At 58.2% G+C, this 27,455-nt stretch overlaps 3 protein-coding genes and 1 non-coding gene across 16 annotated transcripts in view; 3 read left to right on the top strand and 1 right to left on the bottom strand.

The window, feature by feature from the left end:
• The window catches only part of CFAP74 (cilia and flagella associated protein 74), a 95,356-nt gene extending 90,839 nt beyond the window's left edge, over positions 1-4,517 (top strand). For 4 of the 10 annotated variants that reach the window (XM_060396530.1, XM_027975754.3, XM_042257388.2 and 1 more), the window contains 11 exons: positions 631-765; positions 911-1,020; positions 1,155-1,210; positions 1,331-1,450; positions 1,699-1,854; positions 2,496-2,622; positions 2,728-2,882; positions 3,120-3,252; positions 3,482-3,612; positions 3,805-3,939; positions 4,082-4,517. In XM_060396530.1, the coding sequence (XP_060252513.1) occupies positions 631-765; positions 911-1,020; positions 1,155-1,210; positions 1,331-1,450; positions 1,699-1,854; positions 2,496-2,622; positions 2,728-2,882; positions 3,120-3,252; positions 3,482-3,612; positions 3,805-3,939; positions 4,082-4,183 (1,360 nt within the window). In that variant the 3' untranslated portion in view covers positions 4,184-4,517. Of the gene's footprint in view, positions 1-630; positions 766-910; positions 1,021-1,154; positions 1,211-1,330; positions 1,451-1,664; positions 1,855-2,495; positions 2,623-2,727; positions 2,883-3,119; positions 3,253-3,455; positions 3,613-3,804; positions 3,940-4,081 lie in introns of those variants that run through there. The other 6 variants (XM_042257389.2, XM_060396532.1, XM_027975756.3 and 3 more) reach the window with 6 other exon arrangements.
• Positions 4,518-6,518: 2,001 nt separating this feature from the next.
• On the top strand, positions 6,519-8,844 carry TMEM52 (transmembrane protein 52). Of its 4 annotated transcripts, none has more exons than XM_027975758.3 (5): positions 6,519-6,971; positions 7,057-7,100; positions 7,257-7,298; positions 7,934-8,112; positions 8,218-8,844. In XM_027975758.3, exons 1-5 carry the CDS (start codon positions 6,630-6,632, stop codon positions 8,394-8,396), a joined length of 786 nt encoding a protein of 261 aa, XP_027831559.1. In that variant the 5' UTR covers positions 6,519-6,629; the 3' UTR covers positions 8,397-8,844. The 4 variants fall into 4 exon arrangements, with proteins under 4 accessions (XP_027831559.1, XP_042113324.1, XP_027831560.1 ...); XM_042257390.2 differs by having other exon boundaries at positions 6,519-6,647; positions 7,240-7,298; XM_027975759.3 differs by having other exon boundaries at positions 6,519-6,647.
• A 367-nt stretch (positions 8,845-9,211) lies between these two features.
• Positions 9,212-18,111, bottom strand: CALML6 (calmodulin like 6). Its single transcript, XM_042229329.1, is given in 6 exon segments — positions 9,212-9,255; positions 9,326-9,414; positions 9,506-9,609; positions 9,611-9,651; positions 9,728-9,901; positions 17,949-18,111. Coding segments are annotated over 6 exon segments (615 nt in total).
• Positions 18,112-22,717: 4,606 nt separating this feature from the next.
• On the top strand, positions 22,718-22,821 carry LOC114117413 (U6 spliceosomal RNA). The gene has a single exon (XR_003591113.1). It is a non-coding gene; the product is annotated as a U6 spliceosomal RNA (small nuclear RNA).
• The last annotated feature ends 4,634 nt before the right edge of the window (positions 22,822-27,455 follow it).

Below are 27,455 nucleotides of genomic sequence, written 5' to 3' on the forward strand. Positions count from 1 at the left end.
CCCACTTCCTGCCCCACAGAGATGTCCCCCTATGCTCCAGGGCTTTATGACTGCAAGTTGAGTGCAGCTGGCTTCAGGCACAGCTGGAACCAGGAGCTGCCTTGAGGCCCCTCAGGTTCTGCTGTCCTGGGTATCTGCTCCCCTCAGTTCCCCTGGGCCCAGGGCCCCTGTGAAAAGTTTCAGTCCAGGGGCTGGAGGACGCTGAGCCCCTGACTCCCATGTTCCCAGCTCAGCAGCCCAGCTCCCCAGCTGCCACATGAGCTCCGGGCAGCTCTGACAGGCTTGAGACACTTGTCAGCCCTGGACCCTTGCTGTGGCCCCAGGAACTCAGTTGTCTGGTGGTGCCTGATGGGTACCCTGGGAAAGGAGAGGCCCCCACAGGGACCAGGGAAGGGATGCAAAAGCCAGACCAAGTCTGGCTGCAAAAGTCAGACAAAACTGTGACAACTACAGCCTGGGCCACAGTGCGGCCCCCAGGCTGCCACTCCCACTGCCCCGTACCCTCTGGCCCAGGGCCCTGGGAAGCAGGTGTGGCCTTAAGAGCCCTCCATGGAGGGCAGGGCACAGCCTCCTGGGTGCTGGGGGCAGTGTGGGACAGGGCATGAGTGCACCTTGCCGGTTCTGTTTCAGCTCTCAAGAGTACCAGTCGGCACAGGCCTCCCTGACCAGGTCTTTTCAGGGGAAGTTTGACAAGTTTGTGGTCCCCTGTGTTGTTGCTAGTGGTGACACCAAAGACCGGAAGGGGACAGAACCGCTGAGCTTCAGGTGCAGTGCTCTGGGCAGGCGGGGTGGGGTGGTCATCTCCCTGCCAACAGCCACCCAGATCCCGGTGGGGCTGGCTCAGGGTCTGGCTGGGAGGGCAGGGCACATGGTCCCTGCCCTGCCCTCAGCAAATCCCCACCGTTCCCAGTCCCCACAACACGCTGTACCTGGAGCTGTGGTGTCCAGCGGTGGCGCCATCTATCGTGGTGACGTCTGACAAAGGCAAGACCATCATTAACTTCGGCGACATCGCTGCAGGTGTGTCCTGATCGGAGCCCAGCCCCCGTGCACCTCCCCACCCATCAGAGCCCAGCCCCCATGTACACCCCTTTTCACCTGGGCTCCCACACCCACCCCCAGGCCTGGGGCTGTGACCTGACCCCCCATTTCAGGACACCGGGGCATAAAGAAGGTCTCCATCCAGAACATCTCCCCTGAGGATCTCGACGTATCCTGCCCACGCCGCCCAGGCAGATTGTAGCAGGGGCGAGGGGGGTGGGGTGGAGAGAAGGGGACTGTGAAGGGCTGAGGCCCCATTCTCACCCCCTCCTTGACTCTGGGCCCTCAGCTGGAGTACTCCGTGCTGAACCCCGATGGCCCTTTCGTCCTGCTGAACCCCACCATCAGGTTACCCTCCGGCGAGACCCAGGTCCTAGATCTGTCCTTCTCCCCACGTGAGAGTGTCCTGGTGAGTCCCAGCCCACCCGACCTCCATTGCAGCCCTATTCCCTGCTCTGCATGCCGTCCGGCACTCCGGGCCTGGGAGCCACTGGTCCTCCTGGGCCCTGGCCTCTCGCTGGGAGGAAGAGGAGGTGGCGGCCAGGGAGCTCCCAGCTATCTCAGGTCCCCCACGCTCTGACCCAGCTGCTCCAAGACAGAGCTCCCACACCTGCCTCTGCCAGGTCTTTTTCACGCTAAGGGACGTGGTCTCTGCAGGCCCAAGAAACACTGGACATCATCACCAAGAAAGGCACGCTCTCCCTGGCCCTCATGGGCACAGGTGTGGCGTCCACAATCACATGCTCCATTGAAGGTGATGTCCTCAACATGGGCTACGTGATCGCCAGAGAGTCTGTCTCCTTGGGCTTCAAGGTAAAGCATGTGGCGGGGCCTGGTGCCTCCCATCGCCTGGGAGAGGTTCCCGGGAGGGGTCCACTCTGCCTCAGTCACAGAGCCAGCAAAGCCGCAGGCCTCTCTGATCCACCCCCTCCCCCACCACCCCCAGCAGCTGTCACTCCACTGGCCCCTCCAGCCAGTGGGGAGGGGGTGCCGAGGACGTCCCTTCCTCCACCCCTCCGCTGCTGGCCAGGCTTTCTCACTGCTTCCATCTTTCTGCCCCAGGGCCTTTGCATGGGATATGCCTGGGCCATCCCCCACAAGGGGTCATGTGGGCTCCTACCCCCACGCAGGCAGGCAGGCCTGGCTTTTTCTGCTCCCCCACATCTGAGGCGGCCTTGGGCTGAAGGTGCCAATGGGATCCCTGCTTCTTCACTTAGCTTAGTCCAGGTTCTGACAGCAGACCCCAGGGCCCGAATCCATGGGATATTTTACAGAGGGATGCAGCGTTCTCCTGGGAAGAGGGGGAGGCAAGAGAGAACTGGGGTGGGATGCTGGTTCAGCTGAAGGCTAGCCTGAGCTTGACAGGGCAGGAGGGGGCTAAGACCTGGCAGCAGTGGCCTGCTCCCCGGCTGGCCAGCCCACCTGCCCCAGTGACCTGGCTCTGCTCCCTGCAGCTGCAGAACAACTCCCTGCTGCCCATCAAGTTCTCCATGCAGCTGGACAGCCTCTCCTCCAGGAGCAGAGACCAGCACCGCCTGCCACAGTTCCTGGCCTCACCTGACCAGAGGACGGAAGTTGTGGGTGAGCTGGCCAGCTGGGGAGACCGTGTGGGCCATGGAAGGGGGGTGACCGGGGGTGCTGGGCGCTGCAGGGGGATCCGGACCAGCCTGGCCACCTTGCCCCCAGGCACGCAGAACTACAGTGGCCAGAGTGTGTTCAGTGTGGTCCCGGTCGAGGGCATCATGGAGCCTGGCAAGGCTCAGGACTTCACTGTGACCTTCAGCCCAGACCACGAAAGCCTGTACTTCTCTGACCGGCTGCAGGTCGTGCTCTTTGAAAAGGCAGGACTCTGACCCAGCCTGGACCCCTCCTCCCCACCCACACGTCCACTTGTCCAAGCCCTCCAGCTGCCTGAGCGGCCCCACACTGGAGCTTGGTGCCTGGGGGAGCTCCACATCAGGTTGAGGGTCATCAGGTGGAGAGACCAACGTCTGGGGTCCCACAGGCCCACATCACAGCCCCACCCCCTCCCAGAGCCCCACACGCAGGGTCACAAACCGCTATACTCCTGCCCCCAGAAAGTGTCCCACCACATCCTCCTGAAGGGCGCAGCCCGTGAGCACATGATGTTCGTGGAGGGCGGAGACCCCCTGGACGTGCCTGTGGAGTCCCTGACCGTGATCCCTCCCTTTGACCTGGAGCACAGAGAGGGTGAGCCTTCTGAGGGCAGAGAGCCCCGAGATGGGCAGGGTGGCAGAAGAGGACCCTTGGCCCTTGGAGTCTGCAAGGAGGGCAGGCATTCCTGGCCCATCGCCCACAGGTGGGGGCAAGGCTAGTGGGCCAGCCCTGCTCAGAGGATCCCTACCTGACCCCGGGCACCCCCGCACTCCCTCCGCGGTACCCCCACCCCCAAGACCTCCGCCAGGCCCTCCCTCTCCAGAAGCTGAGGAGCTAAAGCCCATCCTGGTGACCCTGGACTATGTGCAGCTGGACCCAGACACCCAGGCCCCACCTGCCACCCGAGAACTTCAGGTGGGCTGCATCCGGACTACCCAGCTGTCCGCAAAGAAGGTGACCACAGCACTGCCCTGGCCTCCCTGGTACTTGTGCAGCCACCACTGCCCAGGCAGCTCGGGCCTCTGCTGGCCTTGCCTGTCTGTAGTTGAGGGGTGGGCAGCCTGCCGGTCAGGGCCGGGGGCAGGGTTGCTGGTTCCCGGGAGCTGTGCCTGCCTGCCTGCCCGCTGACAGCACCAATGCCTGCAGACTGTTGAGTTCAGCATGGACAACATCGCAGCCCTGCAGCACAAGGGCTTCACCATTGAGCCCTCCAAAGGCTCTGTAGAGCGCGGCCAGACCAAGGCCATCAGCATCTCCTGGACACCACCCATCGATTTTGATGTGGGTGCCTGGGAGCCCTTCCCCTCAGGAGAGGGCTGGGGGGCTTCAGTGGGTGAGGTGGGCAGTGCCACCAAGAGAAAACACGTGCCTGCTGCGCCCCCTGACTGAGGATCCCCCTCTGTTCCCACCTCTCCCCTTCCAGCCGGACCACCCACTCATGGCATCGGCCCTGCTGCAGCTCAGGGGGGATGTGAAGGAGACCTACAAGGTCCTCTTTGTAGCCCAGGTGGTGACCGGCCCCTGAGGCCACAGGAGTCTCTCCACAGAGCCCCCTGATCTTCCTGCCACCCTCGAAGCCCTCCCCTGGTCTGTGGAACAGGCCAAACCACCCAGGGGCCTGGGACCTGGGCAGTTTCAAAAGGGCAGCCTCCTGCATGGCCCCCCAGGGCACTCCTGCTGTCCTGTCCCAGCCCCACATCAGAACCAGCCAAGAGGCCAGTCCTGACCACAGCCTGCTCCCAGCCTGAGCCCTGAGGGTCCCCAGCCCTACCAGCACCCACCCAGCCTTTCAAGGTCCTCATGGGTAACTGCTGCCCCTACAGACCTGTCAATAAACCCCGTGTGAATCTGTGCCTCCACGCCTGCAGTGTGGGCTGCAGTGAGCAGGTGGGCCCATGGGGAGGAACCCTGGGGGGCTGCCTCTGCCCACACACACAGGTCAGCCCAAAAAACAATGAACTCAGCCTGGACAACTAAAGGGGCTTCTAAGCCCTGGGGAAATGGCTGGAGGCGGGTAGGGGTGGAGTTGAGGTCAACCCACACCTGGAGAGGCTGGCGAGTGTGGGGGGGTACTGCAGACTCCAAAGCCCCTTAGCCCCCTGCTTTCCCGAGTCCCTGAGGCCCAAGCAAGGAGTGAGCCCTCACTGCATCCTCCCTCACGGCCCAGTCAGGGTCCAGGGGGAGGCCCACCTGTCAGTTTGGTTTCCCACTGTTCTGAAGTGAGTCCAGGCTCAGCCTTCTGGGTCCTGACCAGCTCTTCAAGGGAGAAGCCCCCTCTCCCAGCCCATGAGACCTTTCTGGGAGCTCAGAACGGTGCCTGCAACAGCCCCTGCCTTCTAAAGAGTGGCAGGGTAGACGCTGTCCCCACAGAGCTCACCCAGCCAGGCCCCCTGTGTACAGCGCAGAATGCCCAGCCTGTGCCAGCCCTAGGAGACCAAATGCAGCCTTCCCTGGTAGGAGTGGAGGGCCAGCTGCATCCAGGACTTCTCCTGGGCACAGGCCTCAGGACACCAGCCTGGAGTCTTCACCCTACTTCCTCGGTGCCCTTGGCATCTGGAAGTCTGCCCTCTCCCTAACCCTCAGCCCACAACAGTGGCCGCAGAGCAGCCTTTTGTGGGACTTCTGTCCAGTGGGCAGACCCTCACCAGGCTGCTGCTCACCAGATGGGAGAGAAACCCAGGTCCTGCAGCCAGATCAGGCCCCAGAGGAGTTTTCCCTACAGGGCACTGCCCCACCTCCTCCTTGGGTAGGCCCCTCTCTTCTAAACGCTGGCCTGGTTCTTGGGGTTTAGAACCAGTGGGCCTTGGCACTTACTGGCCCAGGTCCTGCCTGCACTCCTGCATGCTGGCTGCACTTCTGCCCATCCTTCTCCTTCCCACTCCTGAGCCAGGAGCCTGGCTGGAGCAGGATGAGCTGGGGGCCACCAGAGAGCCCGGAGGCACAAGACAGCTTCAGGACAGAGCCTGGGCAGAGATCACGCAACGGGCCTAGCAAGTGCAGACAGGATAGAGTCAAGCTGAGGAGGTGAAAATGAAAGTCGCTCAGTTGTGTCCCACTCTTTGCAACCCCATGGACTATACAGTCCATGGAATTCTCCAGGCCACAATACTGGAGTGGGTAGACTTTCCCTTCTCCAGGGGATCTTCCCAACACAGGGATCGAAGCCAGGTCTCCCACATTGCAGGCAGATTCTTTACCAGCTGAGCCACAAAGGAAGCCCAAGAATACTGGAGTGGGTAGCCTATCCCTTCGCCAAAGGATCTTCCCTACCCAGGGATTGAACCAGGGTCTCCTGCATTGGAGGCGAATTCTTTACTAACTGAGCAATCAGGGAAGCCCAAGCAGAGGAGGCCCTGCCCTCAAAGAGCTGCAGTCAGTTCCCCTCCTCCTCCAGGACGTTTGAATTGCAATGAAGAAAGACACGCAGGGCAGCTTCCTCTCCCTCCCTCCCCAGACAAGGCCCATGGCCATGCAGACCAATTCCCTTAGCCTGACCACCCGACGACGGACGAGCAGAGGGCAGCGAGCAGCAAGAGTGCACAATTAATGTCGCGCTCTTCCCTGGTGGCTCAGACAGTAAAGCGTCTGCCTACAATGCGGGAGACCCGGGTTTGATCCCTGGGTTAGGAAGATCCCCTGGAGAAGGAAACAGCAACCCACTCCAGTACTCTTGCCTGGAAAATCCCATGGACGGAGGATCCTGGTACGCTACCGTCCATGGGGTAGCAAAGAGCCGGACACGACTGAGCAACTTCACTTTCACTCCTCTTGCCGCTCTTGGAACGCCCCAGCGTCTAGACTGCTGCAACCCTTATCTTGAGCCCCTGGGTGTGTGAGAGGCGTGGCCGCCACCCTCCGAGGCCACACCCAAGCACAACTGTCCATGGGACGCCTCCGTCCACCTTGAGCCCGACTTCAGGACGCCAAAGAGCAAGACTGTCCGCCACCCCGTGACCCTATGCTAAGAAACTATGGATGGGACAGACCTGGTGAGAGGACCATGGGGCGGGAATTGCGTGGGCGGGGCCCTGAAGTGGCTAAGGGCCTGCCCATTGGGGGCGGGGCCTCTAGAGGGCGCCGGTGATCTTGGGGGGAGGGTGGGGGCGGGGACCTGGGCGTGGCTACAAGGCCAATCCTCCAATGGACGTAGTCTCTGGAGGGCGGGGTTTGCTCTGGGAGCGGCCCAGGGGCGTGGCCTTCATATAGCCGCCTGGCCTCGGGGCTGGCTACATCTGTCCACCCTGAGCATGTTCTCCCGGGCGCCGGCCGACCGCGGGCTCCTGCTGCTGCCGCCACTCTTGCCGCTGCCGCAGGTGGGTCGCGGGTGCTCGGCTCCGGCACCGCAGGGCGGGTCTGCGCTCGGCGCGCCCTGGCCCTGGCTCACCCGTGTCCCCGCAGGTGGCGCTGGGTTTCGTGGAAGGCAGCTGCGACCCCTCGGACCAGTAAGTCGGGGGCGGGGGAGCGGGGAGGAGGCGAGAAGGGTTGGGCGGAGGGAGGGAGCGGGGGTAGGGGGGACCCGGGATCCTCCCGCGGGGAGGCCCGGGCGGAACGGTGGGCCTGGCCTTTCCCCACCGGCTCCAGGTGCCGCCATCCCACAGGTGCCCGCCCCAGGCCCGCTGGAGCAGCCTGTGGCACGTGGGGTAAGTGGAGGGCACGGCGCGCAGCTGGGTGCGACAGTCCTCCCCTGGGCCAGTCCCACCAGACCCCCACCCACTTGGCTCCACGGCTGAGGAGTCACCAGCACTGTCCCCGTCCTGGGCCTCTGGCGGGAAGGTTCTGAGGCCCCCAGCAGCCAGGCAGACAGATCCCAGGTTCCTCCCCCAGTACCCAGGCAACATCCGGCATGGATCCTACTTGAGTTCCTCATGTCTGGGGACACTCCTGGGCCCCTGACTGACTTCCCTTGGTAGGCCACTTCCCATTCCCTCACTCCTCATCCCTGGGGGAGGCCCCTTGAACATGGTCATTGGTCTGAGCATGGGACTCTGTAGCTGGCCTGGGGCAGTGTGTCCTGGGAAGGAACCCAAGGCCACTTGTGGCCAACCCTGGAGAGACAGCCAGGGCAGGCCCAGCAGCAGGAGGCCAGGCCAAGCCAGATCCTCAGGCCCAACTCTGGCCAGGAAGGAGGTGTCTGGCCTGGAGAGGCAGTCCTGGTTCTCTTTTATCCTGTGCATTGCCTTGTCTTGAGCAACTAGGCTGTGACTGCCCCCGGGGAACAGGTGCCCAGAGACCAGGGAGCAGTCCAGCGGTAGGGGTCTTGCTCCTCCCTGCCCAGGCTTATCCTGCTCACTGCCCTCCTGCTGCTGCTCTGTGGAGTCTCGGCCAGCTGTGTCCGGTTCTGCCGCCTCCGGAAGCGTGCACACACGCAGCCACACCTGCCGCCGGCACCTGAGCCTTGCGACCTGACAGCCATTCCTGTGGACAATGACAGCCCAGTACACAGCACTGTGACCTGTGAGTGCTGGCACACCTCTCCTGGTGGCTCACCCATCTGCAGGGGTGGCAGGGGACCGGTGAGGGCCAGGCCCACCCCCACAAACCCATCCTGGGTCCCTGCAGCCTACAGTTCCGTGCAGTGCCCACTGGGTATGCAGTTACCCCTGCCCTTCGGAGAGCTGGATCTCGACTCCACGACCCCTCCAGCCTACAGCCTGTACGCCCCTGAGCCGCCGCCTTCCTATGAGGAGGCCATCAAGATGACGAAGACCAGACAGGAGGAGCCACGCCCCTCCCTGTAACCCAGCCTTCCCTGGGGCCTCGTGCCTCGAGACCCCTCCAGAGCTCCAGGAGCCAGGCCCCAATGCCCAGCACCCCTAGCTGTGGCCCTGGTGCCCCATAGTGGGGGCAGGAAAGCTTTCCCAAGCCTCCCAGTGCCACAGGCCACTCTGTGCTCACAGGGGACGGTGCAAGGGCACCCAGCCCATCCCCACCGTCCTTTCCCCAGGAAGGCCAGCCATCCAGCACATTGCTGCAGCCCTTGACTCGTTGCTGTGTAACACTGGACAGCCAAGCTGACTGGCCCTGTGTTGGCCACACACACACGCTGTTACATCCAGCCCTGGCCCCTAGCCCAGCCCCACAGGCCCTCAGCCCAGAGGAGGCCCCAGAGGCCTAAGCCTCAGGGCTCAGGGCTTGCTGTGATGTCCCCAGCTTCTCACAGAGAAAATAAAGTTTGTATCTAGGTGATCTCTGCACAGAGAAAAGGGCCCTGGGAGGGGCCCTTGAGCACCACTTTCCAGGGCCAAGGGCAGGATGTGCGGTCTTTGACCTAGGCCCAGCCTGGCCTTCTGACTGGTGTCCAGAGCCCAGGGCTGGGCTGTGGGCCGTGTCAGGTGTCCCACAGATGTGACAGGCCAAGTGCCATGGTCGACTCAGGAGAACCCTCTACCTTCTCCAGACCCACAGCTTTGCAGCCCCTTCTTTCCAGCCTGGGGACAGTGACACACACATGAATCTGGCTGGAGCATTTATTGGCTGCAGAACTGGAGTGGGGTGGACAGTAGTGGGTAGTAGGCTTCTGCCAGCAGGCCTCCCTTGGCCCCAGCGGCTTCTCCTACTGAACCAGCTTGAAGGACTCCCCAGTCATCATGCCATGAACTCTGAGAACAGAGGGACAGGTCAGTAGACCGACTGGCCTCTGGGCTCCCAGGGCCCATCCTCTGCTCACCCTCGTAGTCAAGGGTCCTGTCCCCATTCCCGTTGGCTTCCTTCATCATCTGCTCATTGAGGGGCTCACCTACGTTCATGAGCACGTACCTGCAGGGGCCCCCCTTCCACTGAGCAGCAGCCAGCAGGGCACCCACCTCCCCGGCCCCCTGCCCCACCCCCCGCCTGGCCTGGGCCCTACTTGAGCATGTCCCAGTCAATGTAGCCCTTGGCCTCCTTGTCAAAGATGCACAAGACTGTTCTCAGCTCGCCCTCTTGGTTCTGGGCCTTCTCCCAGCACACCCCCCATCAGGGCCAGGAAGTTGCCACAGCTGAAGAACCCTTTCTCTGTGGGGAGCAAGCGGCTGGTGAGGGTGGTGCACAGGGGACCCCTGCCTGCCCCGGCTGTCCCTGTCGACCTCACTAACTCTGTCCACATCCTTGGCCATGGAGGCCAACTTGCTCTTGGTGGAGTTGATGCCCAGGAGACTCGTGAGCCGCTCCAGCTCATCTGTCTTCACCTGCCCTTTGCCCTCCTAGTCAAACATCTCAGAGACCCCCTTGTCATCCTTGATCTGCCCTGTGACAGGCACTCCGTCTGTGGGGACATGGGCCCAGGCTCAGCAAGGGCTCCTCCACCCTCAGTCCAGAAGAGGCTGAAGAGCGTGGGACATGAGGCCCACGGCGCTCAGCCCCAGCCCAGAACAGCCTTCAGACAAGGTGGCACAAGGGGCGGGTCTTGAAGGGAGAGCAGGACACCAGGGCCAGGGCTGGGGGTGAAGGAGCCAGGGCTGGGGCAGACCAGCCATGTGAGAGCAGTCGGGGCAGCAGTGGGTACCCAGTGGGACCGGGGGAGCACACCATGGACCAGTGTGGAAGAAGTCTTCCTGGGGGCGCAGAGTGAAAGCCCCAGCCTGCTCTGGCATCCCAGAGGATAGCCCAGCACCTGGCCACTGCATCTTCCACCACCATGGCAGCTTTCAGAAAGGGCTGCTCCGACCTGGCCCCCCAGAGCAAGGGCGGCCCCAGTGGCTGGCAGGGCCTGGCCTTGGGGAATCCGTGCTCTTGTCCAGATTCACTGAACTTCTTCCTCAGGTTCCCAGAGACCCTCACACCTTCGGGCACAGCCCCAGCTGATCCCCACGCCTAGAGGCCTGCCCACCCTTTCCTGCAGGCGCTGCCCCCAGTTCCCTCTGGACCACCCAGCCAGCCCACTGGGGCTCCACCAGGCACCCATAGCAGGCTTGCCATGTCTGTGCCAGCTGAGAGGCCCCTGCACAGTGGCACACAAGCTGCTGTGGGTAGAGTTCAAGAGGTGGAAGGGACAGCTGAGTTTTAGCAGGGCCCAGAAGCCCAAGGTCCCAGGGGTCCAAGATTCCAAGAGCCTTTTATGGCCAGGAGATACTCTCAGCCCTGTTTTGGGACAGGTGGCCCTTCCCCATGTGGTCCATCATGGCCTGAGCAGCCCCTCACCCCAGAGCTCCCTCTGCGACCTTGGGTCCTAGTCAAGTCCCTCCTGTGGCTGCAGCAAGCATGGACACTGTGCTCCAGGGCAGGTGAGGGGGCTATTCCCCTTTCCCCATGCAGCCCCCTTCCCCTCAGGCTGCAGTGGGGCTGTCATCACTTCTTGGTGACAGTTCTTGCTGATGGCCTCCCTGGCCAGGTGACTCCCTTGCATCCCCAAGGACCTGGGGCCCAGCATGGTACCAGCACTTTGCAGTCACCCTCTAAAGACAAGATCAATAAACAAATATATCTGGGACCCTCTCTGGCCACCCTGTCCAGAGGAGGCTGGGGGTCCAGAGTCCAAGGAGAAGACAACTGGCCATGAGCCAGGGGCAAGAGAGGGCAGGGCAGACAGGACCAGGGGGCCAGACTGGCCACAAAGAGGTCAAGCCAGGTTTCCCCTGGGCAGTCAGGGGCTATTCTCAGGGAAACCTGACCTCCCTCTCGCTCGGAACAGCAAAGCTGGCTCCCAGGGGAGCTCCGTGGCCAGGTTGTTTAGTAACAAGATGCCACAGCAGCGCACAGCCCTGCATGTGTGTGCTTGACCCTTAGACACACACACACTAGGACCTGGGGCAGTGGCTCCACCCCCCCGGACCTTGGGGCCCAGGTCCTCAGGCTCCCATCTAGGCAGTGACCTACTGGCCTGGCCATGGCACTCAGAGGTGTGTGGCTCCAAACTGGGGCTGAAGGGTCTCCTCCCATCTCCCCTCCAGCTCCTGCCCCAGGAACAGTCACGGGCCCCCATTTCCCTTCACCACCTGCATGGCCCCCAGGGTCTCACAGGCAGACACACACCTGCCCTGGCCCTGTGACCACCTGACAAATCTGAGCAGGTGGGATGTGTCCTGTCCCCTGCTGGCCTGGCTGGCCTGCCAGAGTATGGAAACCACAGGGACGCTGCCCGCTGAGGCCCAGGATAGCTGCTGAGGCTGCAAGATTTGTGCTGACGGGGACAAAATGGCTCCAGCAGGCTCCAGGCCAGCAGCCCTGGGCCGAGATGGAGAAGAAGCCGGCTCTGGCCCCCCTACCTTCGTCCTGCTGCTGCTGCTACTGCTAAGTGGCTTCAGTCGTGTCTGACTCTGTGAGACCCCATAGACAGCAGCCCACCAGGCTCCCCATCCCTGGGATTCTCCAGGCAAGAACACTGGAGTGGGTTGCCATTTCCTTCTCCAATGCATGAAAGTGAAAAGTGAAAGTGAGGTTGCTCAGTCGTGTCCGACTCTTCGCGACCCCATGGACTGCAGCCCACCAGGCTCCTCTGCCCATGGGATTTTCCAGGCAAGAGTACTGGAGTGGGGTGCCATTGCCTTCTCCACCTTCGTCCTAGCTGCTCCCCATTGTGGCTTCCAGCTGTGTGATGATGAGAAGGACTTTCCCACTGCTCCCTTCAAAAATTACCAAGCCATTTCAAGGAAACTGGTCCCATCTATATTTCCGGACCAGAGTGGGGATGCAACACAATGATGGTGGGAGTGGGGGGACAAGGGCCTGTAGAGAAAGAGGCCTGAGGGTCAGTTTTTGCACCCAATAGCCAGGCTGCAAGGCTAGGTGTTTTCCCAAACACTCATCTAGGTGTGACTGTTTTTTCATATATGTATTGATTACTGTGGTGAAATTCACCTAAAATATTACTCAAAAAAGAGAACTAACATATATTGATCATCTATTATGAACCACAGTCTTCCTGTTTGTTCTTTTTTGTATTATTTGTGGTACAAAACCTATAACATAAAATTAACCATCTTTACTTGTTTTGGGGGCTTCCCTCATAGCTCAGTCAGTAAAGAATCAGCCTGCAATGTGAGAGACCTTGGTTCGATCCCTGCGTAGGGAAGATCCCTTGGAGAAGGAAATGACAACCCACTCCAGTATTTTTGCCTGGCAAATCCTATGAACAGAGAAGCCTGGCGGGTTACGGTCCATGGGGTCACAAAGAGTCGGACACAACTGAGTGACTGAATCACCACACCATGGTTGTATCACTTAACTGCAAGTGTGCAGATCAGTAGCATGAACTACACTGGCCTTGTTAGGCAGCAGACCTCCAGGACCTTTTCACCTTCCCAAACCCAAATTTTGTCTCCACTAAACACTCACTCCCCATCCCACTCCCTGCATGACACCCACTCTCCTCCTTTCTGTGTGTGGATATGACCCATCTGGAGACCTGACATGAGACAGGATCTGTCCTTTTGTGTCTGGCTTGCTTCACCCAGCATCATGTCCTCTAGGTTCATGCATCTTTTCATGAAGGTAGCTCAGTCGTGTCCGACTCTTTGCAACCCCATGGACTGTAGCCTACCATGATCCTCCATCCGTGGGATTCTCCAGGCAAGAATACTGGAGTGGGTTGCCATTTCCTTAGCAGGTGTCAATATTTCCTTCTTAAGGTTGAGTAATGTTTCACTGGATGGGTTGAATGCATTTTGTTTATCCAACAATCCATGGACATTTAGGTTGCTTCCATCTCTTTGCTACCGTGAATACTTCTGCAGTGAACATGGGAGCCATGAGGGGTTTGTTCCAAACTGATTAATGTTTAAATCTATAGATTTTAAGTAAAGCAGATGACCCTAATAATGTGGAAGGCCTTAAGGGAAAATCTGAGGTCTCAGGGAAGAAGGGACCCTCTGCACACCACCTCTGGCCTGGAGCTCCTCCTTGGGTCTCTAGGTATTTACTGAACAAGCCAAATGCACATGAACCAATTCCCTAAAATAAGTTGGTCTCCCTCCCTCCCTCCCGCTGTCTCCCATTGGTCTGTTTCTTTGCAGAACCCTTACCAATTCAGTGACCAGGAGCGGGGACCCAGGAAGGCCAGAGCAGTGTGCTCCCTGTACCCAGGTGTCTGTGCACAGGTGCTGGGGCAGCTCCCCCACTTCAGGGCACACGGTGTGTTCTCTGGACAGAGCACATGGTGTGTGCTCTTCTCCAAAGAGAACAGTTACACTTGCACACTGAGAACCCAGGCCAGGGGAGGGGAAAGGCTGCGTGTGCAGCAGGGAGACCTCAGGCCCTCCCTCAGAGCCCCCTCCTCTCACATAGTGCAGACCAGTCACCTGCTCCCAGACAAGAGACCCACAGGTGCTGCCACCCCATCCCTCTGGGGTGGCCGCTGGTACAGACTTGGCTCACCAGAAACTGTGGTCCCACACGGGACTCTGAAGGGTGCTCACTCCAGAGCCTATGGCTGGCCCAAGGCTTCTTACAGGACAGCTGGACCTGACCTCTAACACAGAGCCTACACCCCAGACCCCACCTCGGGATCAGCTTCTGGAGGACCAGGTTGCAACCAGATGAGCTTTGGAGATGAGTCCCTTGCTGCCCAGCCGCCACAAGGCGCTGGGAGTAGGGACTGTCTCTGCGGTAGGTCACATGGGACAGAGTGGGGGAAAGGCCCCATAACTGCAGCTGAGACAGCTGAGGACAAGTTAGGCCTGACGTAGGTGGATGAAGGGACCTGGTGGCCCTGCTGGCAGGAGGCAGGTGAGCACATCTAGGCCTGGGGGCTCCCTCTAGGGTCTGGAGCATAAGCTGGAGGTAGGGGGCACAGGGCTTCTCAGACCCCTCCACTCTTCCCCACAGCCTTGGCCTGAGCTTCACTCAGCCAGCCTGGGGCTGCTGCACTGGGGCTATCACCCTGGGCTCTGCTGAAGCCCCCAGCCTCCTCGCCCATGGGTGATAGCTGCACCGTGACAGTTTCCCCAGGTCCTGGTGGACTGAGCCCCCTGCTCAGCCCAGCTCTAGGAATGCCCTCTCCATCCCGTCTTACTTCCTTCACCCCCAAGGAAAGCCTGCCTCCCCTCTTCCTGAGCCCTTATCACACAGCCTGCTTGGGGGCCGCCCAGCCTGGACAAGGGGTGCCAAAGAAACCCCAAACCCAGACCATCAACCATAGATGGGAGACGGATGCAAGCATAAGCCCAGTAGTGTTCAGGAAATGGCCAGTGCCAGTGACTGAGATTAAAATATAATGTAAAACACTTACGATAACCACTAAAATGACAGAAATAGGTTGTGTGACTTCCACATCTGTGGAAGGAAAAAAGACTAAAGAAAATGTAATGTACCTCATAGAACACAGGCAGGGAGAAAGAAGCATAAGAAAGCAGTGTAATGGGAACTTCGCTGGTGGTCCAGTGGCTAGGACTGCACTCTCACTGTCAAGTGTCTGGGTTTGATCCCTGGTCAGGGAACTAAGATCCCCACACATCACAACCAAAAATAAAAATAAATAAGAGAAAGGCAGCATAGCTAGGAAGCAAGAAGTAACATAATAAAGGTAAACCCAGGTGGGGGCAAGGACGAGGAACTGGAGGAAGGCAGTCAATTATAAGAAAAGTAAAGTACTAGAGATGTACAGCATGATAAATGTAATCAATTTTCTGTATGTTATGTATGAAAGTTGTTAAGAGAGAAAATCCTAAGTTCTCATCACAAGGAAAAAAGCTTTCTTCTATTTCTTTAATTTCGTATCTATATGAGATGATGGATGCTCACTAAACTCACTGTGGCAACAGTTCATGAGGCTGTTGTTGTCCAGTCGCTCAGTTGTGTCCGACTCTGCTACCCCATGGACTGCAGCACACCAGGCTTCCCTGTCCTTCATTATCTTCCTGAGTTTGTTCAAACTCATGTCCACTGAGTAAATGATGCCAGCCACCGTCTCATCCTCTGTCACCTCCTTCTCCTCCTGCCCACAATCTTTCCCAGCACCAGGGTCTTTTCCAGTGAGTCAGCTCTTCACATCAGGTGGCCAAAGGATTGGAGCTTCAGCTTCAGCATCAGTCCTTCCAATGAATATTCAGGACTGATTTCCTTTAGGATTGTCTGGTTTGATCTCCTTGATCAAAGGGACAAGGGACACTTGTCCCTTGTCTCTTGTCCAAGGGACACTCAAGAGTCTTCTCTAGCACCACAGTTTGAAAGCATCAGTTCTTCGGTGCTCAGCTTCTTTATGGTCCAGCTCTCACATCCACACATAACTATTGGAAAAATCATAGCTTTGACTACACAGACGTTTGTTGACAAAATGTCTCTGCTTTTTAACACACTGTATAGGTTTGTCATTGCTTTTCTTCCAAGAAGCAAGTGTCTTTTCACCTTATGGCTGTAGTCAGAGTCTGCAGTGATTTTGGAGCCAAAGAAAATAAAGTCTGTCACGGATTTTATGTTCCCATTTTTTCTCCATCTATTTGCCATTAAGTGATGGGACCGGATGCCATGGTCTTCGTTTTTTGAATGCTGAGTTTTAAGCCAGCTTTTTCACTCTCCTCCTTTACTCTCATCAAGAGGCTCTTTGGTTTCTCCTTGCTTTCTGCCGTTAGGGTGGTGTCATCTTCATATCTGATGTATGTACATCAAATCATTATGCTGCACATCTTAAACTTACACAGTGCTGTATGTATGTCAATTATACTTCAATAAAATTGGAAGAATAAACAAAGTAAACCCAGCCACCTGACAGAGTTCCCAGGGGCCAAAGCTGGAAACATGGGCAAGAAAATAACCAAGTCATATCGGGTTATAACCACCAAAGTGTATGGTGAATACCATTGTGCCTCAGAGCCAACCATCAACAGAGAGAAGAGGCTGTCCACAGGATGGGAGAGGATACTAGCAAACCATACATCTGATATGGGATTAATACTCAGAAAATGCAAAGAACTATTATCACTCAACACAGCAATAACCTAATTCAAACAATGGGCAAAGAGCCTGAACAGATCTTTCTCCAAAGGAGACAGACAGCCAACAAGCCCACGACAAGATGCTCAACATCCCTGATCATCAGGGAGCACAAATTAACAGCACAGCCAGATAGCACTTCACACCATCAGGACTGCTACTATCAAAAACCAGAAAACAAGACAGTGTTGGTGAGGACATAGAGAAACTGGAACCCTTGAGCACAGCTGGTGGGAATGTAGAATGGTGGAAGGTCCTACAGAGGTGCCTCCAAAGAAAAGTAAACATAGAAGCTCCACGTGATGCAGCAATTCCATTTCTGGGCCTTTTCCCCCAAGAATCAAAAGCAGGGTCTCAAAGGTATTTGCATACCCATATTCATAGCAGCATTATTCCATTTAAAACAATCGCCTTTTAAGTGGCGATTGCCTACCTGGATAAAAAGTCCAGATGCTCCCTGTCCACAGACACAGTCTAATGAAAGGCCAGCCCCCGGGGCCTCCTAGCACCCTCTCTGCTGGGCGTGTCCCAGGAGCCCGAGCCCCTCTGCGCCCAGCACTCCACACTCTGGATGGGTCTGGGGTCATAACCTCAAGACATCCTTTCCTGGAAACCCTGCTTTGCTCTAAAATTCCATCATTTGTTGATCCACAAAGAAATCACAGCACTAAAGATCAGTCTCAAACTGACCACCTTCTCTGACTGCCGATTTCCACCCATTATCTTTTAAAAAATATTTATTTATTTGGCTGCACTGGGTCTTTTTTGCGGCATTCGGGACCGTTTTAGTTGCAGCATGCGAACTCTTGGTTATGGCATGTGGGTTCTAGTTCCCTGACCAGAGATTGAACCGGGGCCCCCTGCATTGGGAGCTTGGAGTCTTAGGCACTGGACCACCAGGGAAGTCCCTCCACCAATTTCTAAGACCAGAGGAGGAAATTCTCTGGTGGTTGGGCAGTTAATAAGACTCTGTTCTTCCACTGCAGGAGATGAGGGTTCGATCCCTGGTCGGGGAACTAAGATCCCACAAGTCCAGGGAGCGGCCAAAAAATACCGAAACAAAACAGAAACACAGGAAACCGTTAAGAGCTGAAAGGGCTTGTTTCCGCGAAGAGCGGGAGGGGCGCGCTGAGAGATAATAGCCCCGAAAACTAAGGACGGTTTTAGCAAAATCACAGGCGGATCTGGAAACAGGTTAAGTGGCCCTCCCGAGTTCTTCGTGGGAAATGCTAAACCACCAGCCCACTCTGGAGGGCGGAGTCCGGAGGAGAGTCGCTCAAGCCCGCTCCCGACACTCCTCCCTGTAGTTGCCCGGTCCTCGGCCCCGCCCGGGCCCCTCTCCCGGCCCCGCCCCCGACACTCGGCTCCGCCCCGCCCCTCGTTCCTCCACTAGGCCCCGCCCCGGCCCTTCCACCGGACCCGCCCCATCCCCGGCCCGGAAGCTGCGCCTGGGGCGTCCACTCCGCGCGTGTGCACCAGGCGGCGCTCGCGAGCCGCGCGAAGCCTGGACTGGGCGTGCCGCTGGGCGGGCACCGGCGTTTGAGGGCGGCCCTCCTGGGTTTGGAGCTGGGCGGGGTCGCCTTGCCCGGCCTCCGGCCGGCCTCTCTCCATCCCTCCTTTCAAAACCCTGCACTCGAAGACTCATTCTTCGATTCCCTCAATTGTGAGCACAAAGACAGGCATAAGTACAACCCAGCTTGTGGCAGGTCGGGGGAGGGGGGAGGTCAGAGTGCCGACTGCAGAAATGGAGCCACCGCTCACCACCTTTACTCAAGGGCAGGGGGTGGGCCCTGGACCGTGTGGTCCAGAGAGCCTAGCCAAGCCGTGCTCGGGAGCTGGGGCCCACTGCTCAGCTCAGCCACCAGGTGACCCGGTGTGGCCGGCCTCTGCTTTCCCCAGGCTCCGGGGGCTCCCAGCTAACCTTGACAGCCCTGTGTCCTCTCCCCTGAGGGCTCAGGGCGCTCCAACGTTCTGAGGGCTCTTCCTTGTCCTCTTAAGTCAATGGAAAGAGCCTCAGACCACTCTGGTTCCAGGGGGCCCAGCGGCCAGAGGGCAGCAGGAGCCTGGAGGTCTGTCCCACACGGAGGGGATGCTGATGCTGTTGCCCACAGAGCCTGGGGCAACACCCATGAGGGCAGCACCCATCAGCCTTGGCAGACAAGGGTCCCCCCCGCCAAGGGTGAGGCTTGCATGGCCCTGTCCTCAGCAGTGCCCCTGGTGGTGCCCAATGGGGATGACCCACCACCCCTTGCACTTGCATTCTCTCTGGGGCTTCATCTCCATGGTCTGTCTCAGAGGGAGTGTCCACCCAATGCAAGGCCTTACCCCTATGGCCACCAGGGGCTCCTGTAGGGACAATAGGACAAGACAGGCAAGTCCTTAGAAGTGATCCTCAGGCTGAGCCACCCCCTGGCACCCCAGAGCAGGCCTGGGCATGAGCACCAGGCATCTGCCCAGGGGAACATGGCAGGAGCCTGGCAGGTCCCAGATGGACGTCACTGCGAGAGCTCCAGGGCCCTGGCTCCAGGCAGCGCTACCACCCCCGATGTGCCATGCAGGCCTGCTGGTTTCCAAAACACCCAGTGCCTGCAGGCCTGGCCGCCCCAGGAGGGCCAGCCCAGGGGGCCAGCATGTGCTCCATGCTTAGCCTTCACTCCTACGGCCTGGGGTCCCAGCCCACCACTTCCTCTTTCTTCTCCCTGGGTCCCATGCCTGCCAGCCTCCAAGACCACCTCCCTGGGACTCTGCCAAGCTCCAGGGTCCCTGGCCTCACACCTGCCTCTCATTGCCCCTTGCAGGCACAGCTTGCATCACCTCCCAGGTGACCAGTGGGCTGGCCTCAGGGACAGGATTCTTGACAAACAGCCCTCAGGCCCCAAAGGCCCTCCTAAAGGGAGGAGAGCCGCATCCTCAGGATGAAGAGCCCTCTGCTGAGGACCGTAGGGCTGAGGCTCCGGGGGCCTGGATGGCCCTGCAGGGGTCAGATGTCATCTCCCTCCCCCATGCCTGCCCCCGAACACATGCAGTGGTGCCCAGCCTAAGTGTAACGTGCCCTCCTGACTAGGAGCAGAGCCTGGTGGTGGAGGGCAGATGAGGGTGAAGAGTACAGCACCCAGCAAACACCCCCGCACTTGCTGTCCAGCTTTCCACTTGCTGCCCACCCCCACTTGCTGGCCCAGGCCACGTCGAACTGCATCGAACACCCCCCAGCTACCCCGGAGCCTACCTCTGCCTCAGAAGGTGGCCTTGGGTCTCTGGGTGCTGGGGCTGCCCCTGGGTCCTAGCAAGCTCTCCCTGGGCAGTTCCATTGGCCTCCCAGGCTGGACTCATGCCAGGGGTGAGGGGCAGCTGGCCCAGGGAGGGGGATGGGAAGGGGAGGAAGTGGAGACCAGAGAGGGGTAGTCCTGCTCCAGGCTGAACAGGGTCCCCAGGTGCCCCATGGGAGTAAGGGGGCCTCCAGAGAGCCCCTGCCCGTGCGGCCAATGGCTGGCTGTGCTGCCTTTACCCCTGCCAGCTCCAGGCCCTGCTCAGACTGCGCAGGGATCTCCGCTGCCCAGGGAAAGCCCTGAACTGGTGAATATGGAGCTGCTGCCAAGAAGTAGAAGAGGGCAGTGTGGGGGCGGGGCAAGTGACAAGAAGGGCCCCTGCCTTCCTTCTGAGGTGCCCCCAGGCCCAGGATTCATGGCCTCTCCCTTGACTATAGCTCTGTCCTGGCTCCTGGCTGTGTTCACACATATCCCCCTAGGCCAGCTCTGGACCCTGGAGCTCCCATGGGACCCCACCCCATGCTGGTCCCTGCTGCCCTGACCACATAAATCTTGTCTGCAAAGTTCCCGCCTCTCTCTGGGATTCTCCTACTTCTCTTCTTCCTACTCTCCCCTTGGGGGGCATTGGCAGCCCCAGACATCCTTGGCTACCTCGACTCCTCCATGGCCCCTCAGTGGCCTGTGCATGGCTCTCCAAACCCACTGCAGGCCTGCTTCTCAGCCAACATCTTCAGCATCTCAGGCTGAAAAGGCCCAGGGCACAGCACTCCTCCCTTCTGGCCCACCAGGACTGCCCACCCAATTGCCCCTCATCCTCTCAGCTCACTGTCCAGCCGTGAAGACAGACACCCTAGTGTCACCCCGACTCCTCTGTGCCCCCATCCTTGAACAAGCCACATCACTCCAGACTTGGCCCTGTCCAGCTTTCCCAGACCACTGTGCTGCCCGCTTCAGGCTCACCTGCCCCACAACAGCTGTGGGGGTGCACCACTGCTCAGAATCCCCTGGTGGTCCTCATCTCCCAACAGGACCTGCCCTCCTCACTACCACAGGACCTGAGCAAGCTGACCACTGCCCAGGGCAAAAGGACTGAGCTACCATCATGGCCTCCTCCCAGAGCATATATTTTTAAGAAGCATTGGAAAAGGAAATGGCAACCCACTCCAGTGTTCTTGCCTGGAGAATCCCAGGGACGGGGGAGCCTGGTGGGCTGCTGTCTATGGGGTAGCACAGAGTCGGACACGACTGAAGTGACTTAGCAGCAGCAGCAGCAGCTGATAAATGCCAATGGTCCTTTTTTTTTTTTTTTTTTTTTTTGCCACTGAGGAAAAGCCACTCCTCAAATTCATACAGAATTGCACGGGACCCTGAGTAGCCAAAATGATCTTTAAAAAGAAGACCAGAGTTGGAGATCTCAAACTCCCAAACTTAAAACTTATTACAAAGCTACAGTGATCTTAACAATGTGGTACTGCTATAAAGACAGACATATAGACCAATGAAATAGGACAGAGAGCCCAGAAATAAACCCTCACATGTTTAGTCAAATGGTTTTTGACATGGACGTCAAGGTCATCAAATGGGGAAAAGACAGCTTTTCAACAAATGGTGCTGGGAAAACTGAATATTCACATGAAAAAGAATGAATTTCAGAACTTCCCTAGTGGTCCAGTGGTTAAGACTCTGTGCTTCCAGTGCAGGGATTATGGGTCTGATCCCTGGTCAGAGAAGTAAGACCCCACATGCTGAGCAGCAAGGCCAAAAAAAGGGAAAGAATAAGAATGAATTTGAACCCCTACCTCACACCATATACAAAAATTAACTCAAAGTGGATGAGACCTAAACTTAAGGGTCAAAACTATAAAATTCTTAGAAGAAAACATAGGAATAGATCTTCATTAACTTATATTTGGCAATGGTTTCTTAGATATAACATCAAAAACACAAGCAAAAAAGGAAAACAATAAATTGGACTTCAGCAAAACTAAAAACTTTTGTGCATAAAGGACATTACCAATACAGTGAAAAAAACAATTGACAGAATGGAAAAAAATATTTGCAAAATTACATATTTTGTATCCCTAATAAGGATCTCATGTCCAGAATATACAGAGAACGCATGCAACTCAACAACAAGCACAACAAAAAACAAGTTTAAAAAAGGGTAAAGGACTTAAATAGATATTTCTCCAAAGAAGACATTCAAATGGCCAGTTAGCACATTCAAAAGATGCTCGTCCCTAGTCACAAAGGAAATGCAAATCAAACCACAGTGAGATATCACTTCACACCATCTAGAATGGCTAGAATCAAAAAGGCATATAGTAACAAGTCTTGATGTGGACGTGGAGTGGTCACAGCCCTTGTGCACTTCCGGTGGAAATGTAATATAGCTCAGCTGCTGTGGAAAGCCATTCGGTGGCTAAATATAGAGTTACTGAATGACCCTACAATCCCACTCCCAGGTAAATACCCAAGAGAACTGGGAACAGGTGTTCAAACAAAAATGTGTACACGAATGTTCACAGCAGTGCTATTCACCACAACCAGAAGCAGGAAACAGCCCAAATGGCCACCAGTGGATGACTGGGATATACAGAGGGCTATGTGTCCACCCAGTGGGTCATGCAGCCATCAAAAGGAATGAAGCACCAACACCTGCTCCAACATGGATGAGCCTTGAGAACACAGCACTCGGTGAGAGAAGCCAGACACAGAAGGACACACGTTGTGTGAATGCTGTATGATTCCACTTGTGTGAAGTGTTAATACATAGAACAGGCAAATCCATGGAGACAGGAGACTTGTGGTTGTGGGGGACTGGGGGGAGGGCACAGGGAGGGACTGCTTAATGGGGGTCTTCACCTCCTGAGGTGAAGACCATGTTCTCTAAATGGATGCAGGGGGTGGCTGCACAATGAGGAACCTGCTAAATGAACTGAACTGTGTACATCAGAAGAGTTTAGTGCATACTAATCCTGGAACGGTACAGAGAACATTAGCATGACCCCTGGGCAAGGGTGACATGCAAATTCGAGACACGTTCCTTATTTTTTAAAAAAGGGGGTTTAATGGTAAATTTCACATTAAGTGTGTTCTATCAGGATTCAAAACCAAAGTAGCTCATGAGGCAGAACCTCTCTGGGGGAACTTTGAGTCCCCAGGAGCTCCTGAGGCATCTCCCTTCTGACAGGAATGTGGTCTGCCCTGCAAGAGGGACTTCCTGGTAGAGACCCCTCCCCGAGCTGGGGAGCCAGAGTGGAAACCCTGGCTTCTGGCCATGGGCTGGGTCTCTGCTCCCTCTCATGGAGGGGCAGCATGGTGGGGGTCTTCTGTTGGAAAGGACAGTCCCTCCAGGGCAGGACCTGAGACAAGGCTGTGGGGCAGTCAGGACAGTGACCAGGGTGTAGGCCCAGAGGGTAAGGCCCTTCTTGCCAGGCATCGGGTGCAAAGCTCTACCACTGTGTCAATCCTGGGGTGGGCTGGCAGATGTGGTATGGCACTTGGTGATGAGATATGGCAGGTAACACGGTGTGGCCAGTGTTGTGTGGCATGATGTGGCATGGAGCCCTGTCCATGGTCATGGGGTCTGGGGGGGCAGGGCAGCCCTGGGCCCGTGTGGCCTTGAGGATTTCCTGTCCCTTCCCCTCTGCTCAGTGGCTGCCCGCCTGCTGGAAGAGGCCCTGAATGGCTTCTCTGGATCATGTGACTTCAGGATGGGGTGAGAGGGCCCTGTGGAGTACGGGGTCACAGGCGTCCTCGGGCTTGAACTGGTGCCGCAGGTGCAAGCTGTTTACCTGGCAGGTGCTGGCGGAGCTGAGTCCCAGGGCACCACCTGCGGGGAGAGGAATCCCAGAACAGCTGGGCACCCTCCCCCAGGCAGGGCCTGGCAGAGGGAGGCGAGGGGAGCTGGAGACAGGGCGAACCTGGTGGTCCTGACAGCAGACTCCCACTTCCCCGGACTGGTTTCCCCTGCCACCACCCCCTGCGCTCCTGTCTGCAGCAGGAACTGGGAGCCAGGCAGTCTGTGGGCCGCTCCCCTCTAGGGGCAGTCAAGCTTGGGCTTGAGCCAGGGACGGCCCACCTGGGTATGTGCTGCCAGGCCAGCTAGGGGCCTGTCCCAGCTTCTCGGCCTCAGGGACCCCTCTCTGAACCTGGCCAGGCCTCTAGATGGCACCTGAGGACAGGAGGCTTGCCAGGCTGGGAAGAAGGGTGGGGGCCCGGAAGGAGTCAGGGGGCTCAGAGCCCTAAGGAATCTCTGGGGCAGAGGCTGCCTCTGAGCCACCACACCTCCTCACTGCGCTCGGGCCTCCCCGTCCACTAGGCTCCCGTGGCCTACCCTCCCACACTGGACACTGAGGTCTCCTTCTCCTCTCACCTCTCTGGCGCCTGTCTGGGCTCCCCTCTCTCATCTGTTTGGGTGTCGGGGCCTGTGTGTGCTCCACTCCAACCCTGGGGCTCTTTCAGGATCTCACAGTCTCTGCTTCAACCCCTGGTTTGAATTCTTCTCTCCTGGTTTCAGAATTCCCATCCTGGCCCAGAGTGTGCTAAGGCATTTCTGGCAACTGCGGTCCAGGGCCGGGCGGGTGACTGCCCAGCCTTCTGCAGGCAGCTGGGGAAGCTCCAGTGCAGAAGAATCGAGGCCTCCCTGCGAAGAGCGCCGCCCAGACCGGAGAGGAAACAGGACTGGGGGCTGGGCCAGCAGGAGCACACCCTTGATGCCTGCCAGGGAGGCCCTGGAGATAACTTCGGGGGTGTGGGGGCTGGGGAGGCCGAGCAGGGGAGGTGAGAGCCTGTCCAGCCTGTCCCTCCAGGCTCTGCCCCCAGCATCCGGTTTTAGGATGGAGCAGGCCAGAGGCTGGGGCTGCCTGGCCTCTGCCAGGAGGAGCCGGAACCTGGGCCTTTGTGGGCCTTGAACCCGCCCGCCCTCCCATGATGGCTTGGTTGATGAGTGTCTCAGCTATTGCCCAAACCCTGCTTTTTTCCCTGTGTTTTCCCCTGTCCACCAGCCCTCCGCCTGCTGGTGACAGCATTCGCTTTTTCTCGGTGTGCATGTTGTCCCAAGAGGACCAGGGGCCCTCCATCCCCTGCCTCCAGGGCCATATGAAATCTGAGTGAGGCCTTTCAGGGCCTTTCTGGGGTCCATGCAGTGGCATTGCAGAGCCTCTGGATACATGGCTGCTTAGCTGGGTGGTGGGGAGGCAGCCCCAGCAGACATCCCCACTTCAAGCAGGAGGCCCTGCTCCGGAGATGGAGCCCAGCAGGAGTCTCCCTGAGCCTAGCTGAGCTTGAAGCTCAGGGTCTGAGCCTCTTTCCAGATAAGCTATTTGAGCTTCTGCCTCTTCCTACCCTGAGTCCTGGCTGATCCAACTCTCTCATGTGTTGTTTGCATACCTGTGGGTGCACACATTTCTGGGGGGATGTGTGGGGATTATACCCCCACTCATGGTTGCATCTTGCTTCCTGAGTATTCAACCAAAGACAACTCCCTCCACAAATGATACTGAAGAGCCCCTTGTGAGGTTTGCTGTGGCCCCAGAGCCATCTGTGGGGCCAGGATTTCCAACCCCACAAGCACAGTCCCAGGTTGACTGGATGCAGCTGCTATGGAGACAACCAAGGAGGAGGGTGGGCTCTCCTGTTCTACTTCCCCAGGGAAGGCAGCATGGGCATCTGCTGGAGCTGATGGTCTGCACTGCCCCTGGGTCTCAGCCCCCCAGGACAGCCCCCTCTGGGAGTGGCAAGAAGGCCACTGGTGCCTTCCCTAGGGTGTCTGCTCCAGAACTTGGAAGGGGGCATGCCTCTGAGATGCAGTTGCCCAGCCAAGAGCAAGCCACCCACACCCGTGGTGCCCCCCTCCAGGCGGCACTTCCCAATTCCCCACTGCCCCCCATGTTTTGGTGCCCCCACCAAGGATGTCTGGTGTTTTAGCAAAGGGAGTTGATGAGGAGGGTCCCAGGCTCAGAGGTCAGGTCACAAGAGGCAAAGAGAAGGGGCAAGTCCTGCCCTGGGAGAGGAAGGCACTGCTTCCACTGCCTAGGAGAAGGGTCCAGGGGTGCTCCAAGATCTGCTGGCAGCCAAAGGGCAATGACCAGCCCTTCCCCAAGGCCGATGAGGTGCAATCAGCCCACCATGTCAGACTTCTGGGTGCACTGCCCATGACCTGGTCCATCCTATGCCCACCTTGGGCCTCAACCCTTCCCTGGGGCCTTGGCACTCATGCGGCTCACTCCCTGTCTGTCTGTTGTTGGGTCTGCTTGACTGTCCCTTCCCACCATCCACCCCACATAAAACTGCCCCCTACTCTCTGCACACCCTTCTGCAGACCCATCCCACATCAGGCCATCCTGGCACCCAGTGGGCGCTCCCCTCGGTGAGTTCAGCTAGAGAGGGGCGGGAGCTGCCTTCCCACCTGACCCTGTTCTGCTAGCAGCCCCCACCTCTGCACACCAGCAGGATCTAATTAGGCTTCTTCTGGATTACCTACATTCCACCCCCCTCCCCCTACAGCCTGTCCTCATCTTCTGTCTTCCAGAGCTGGGAGGCATGGTCAGGCCCCAGCTTGCTTACTGGAGGACAAGACAGACCCAGTGGGAGATGCCCCTGCAGCCCTGGACCTGCAAAGCCAGGCTTGGAGCTGGGCCCCCGCCCCACCGGGGGCAGTCTGGTCGTGTGCACGGATTGTTTGAATAATTCAGATTTTAAAAGACCTACTTTCCTGTCAGACCATTTCCTGCTGGAGAGCAGATGGGGCCAGGGCATCTGAATTATGCATTCGTGCTCCCCAGGTTTTAGTGGAGCTGGGCTCTGAGCCAGGCACTGGGGCCCAGCTGGCCTGGCCCTTGCCGGATATGGCTGACCGGGTGTGGCAGTGGACTCGGGACCACAGGCTAGGCTCTAAGCCACTTATCAAGAGAGAGGGAGGGAGTGTCTCCAGGAAGTCAGGAGAAGCCTGGCCTCCTGGCTGGGCATGAGCTCTCCAAGAGGGGCCCCGGTTTATGCCCCACTGAGAAGGGCTGGGTGGGGGCCCCAAACTGCAAGAGGCCAGTGCAGCAGGAATGGAGGGTGGGCGGGGAGGGCAGGTTCCCCAGAGCATCCTGTAGACCCCTAGGGTCTCAGGGACACTGAGAGCTGATCAAGGCCCAGGGCATGTATCTTCAGGGCCACAGGGCCCTGCTGCCTGGGGGCTCTGAGGCCTGTGTGCTTCAGATGGAGACGAGACCGGGCAGGGAATTTGGGAATGAGGGCCCTGTGGCCCCATCCCCTCCCTGCTGCCTTCCCCTCAACTTTGCCCCTCACACCTGGTCCATAAACACATAAACAGGGCTCTAGGCCCTGGCCAAAGGGCAAGTTCCAGGGAAGGCCCTGCCACACCCTGCAGACCTACAGATTATCCAGGGGCAAGAGGGCTGCACCCCGAAACTTCAGACAGCTGGGGCAGTCACTGGCCTGGTGTCCTGATGTGTGGCCTTGCCCTGTGGCCTTGATGTCCCTGAGGAAGGGCCTGATCAGGCTGATGGTGGCCTGCCACACGGGAGCCCTGGGTCTGCCCTCAGATGGGCATGCAGGGACCCAGGCTGACAGGATGGGGGTTTTCCTGCCATACCCACAGCAGCACAGAGTGGGCTCCGTAGAGACCACTCACCTCGCTGCCCAGTTCCGTCTGCTGTCTCCCCCCCTCCCATCCTT

This window comes from Ovis aries, chromosome 12 (genome assembly GCF_016772045.2).
Source record: "Ovis aries strain OAR_USU_Benz2616 breed Rambouillet chromosome 12, ARS-UI_Ramb_v3.0, whole genome shotgun sequence".
Lineage (NCBI taxonomy): Eukaryota > Metazoa > Chordata > Mammalia > Artiodactyla > Bovidae > Ovis > Ovis aries.

Bases quoted from the DNA above. Each gene is read 5' to 3' on its own strand.
- TMEM52 (XM_027975758.3), top strand. From the start codon at position 6,630: ATGGATGGGACAGACCTGGTGAGAGGACCATGGGGCGGGAATTGCGTG. The intron at 6,972-7,056 runs GTGGGTCGCGGG...GTGTCCCCGCAG, and splicing joins CACTCTTGCCGCTGCCGCAG to GTGGCGCTGGGTTTCGTGGA. The intron at 7,101-7,256 runs GTAAGTCGGGGG...GCCATCCCACAG, and splicing joins AGCTGCGACCCCTCGGACCA to GTGCCCGCCCCAGGCCCGCT.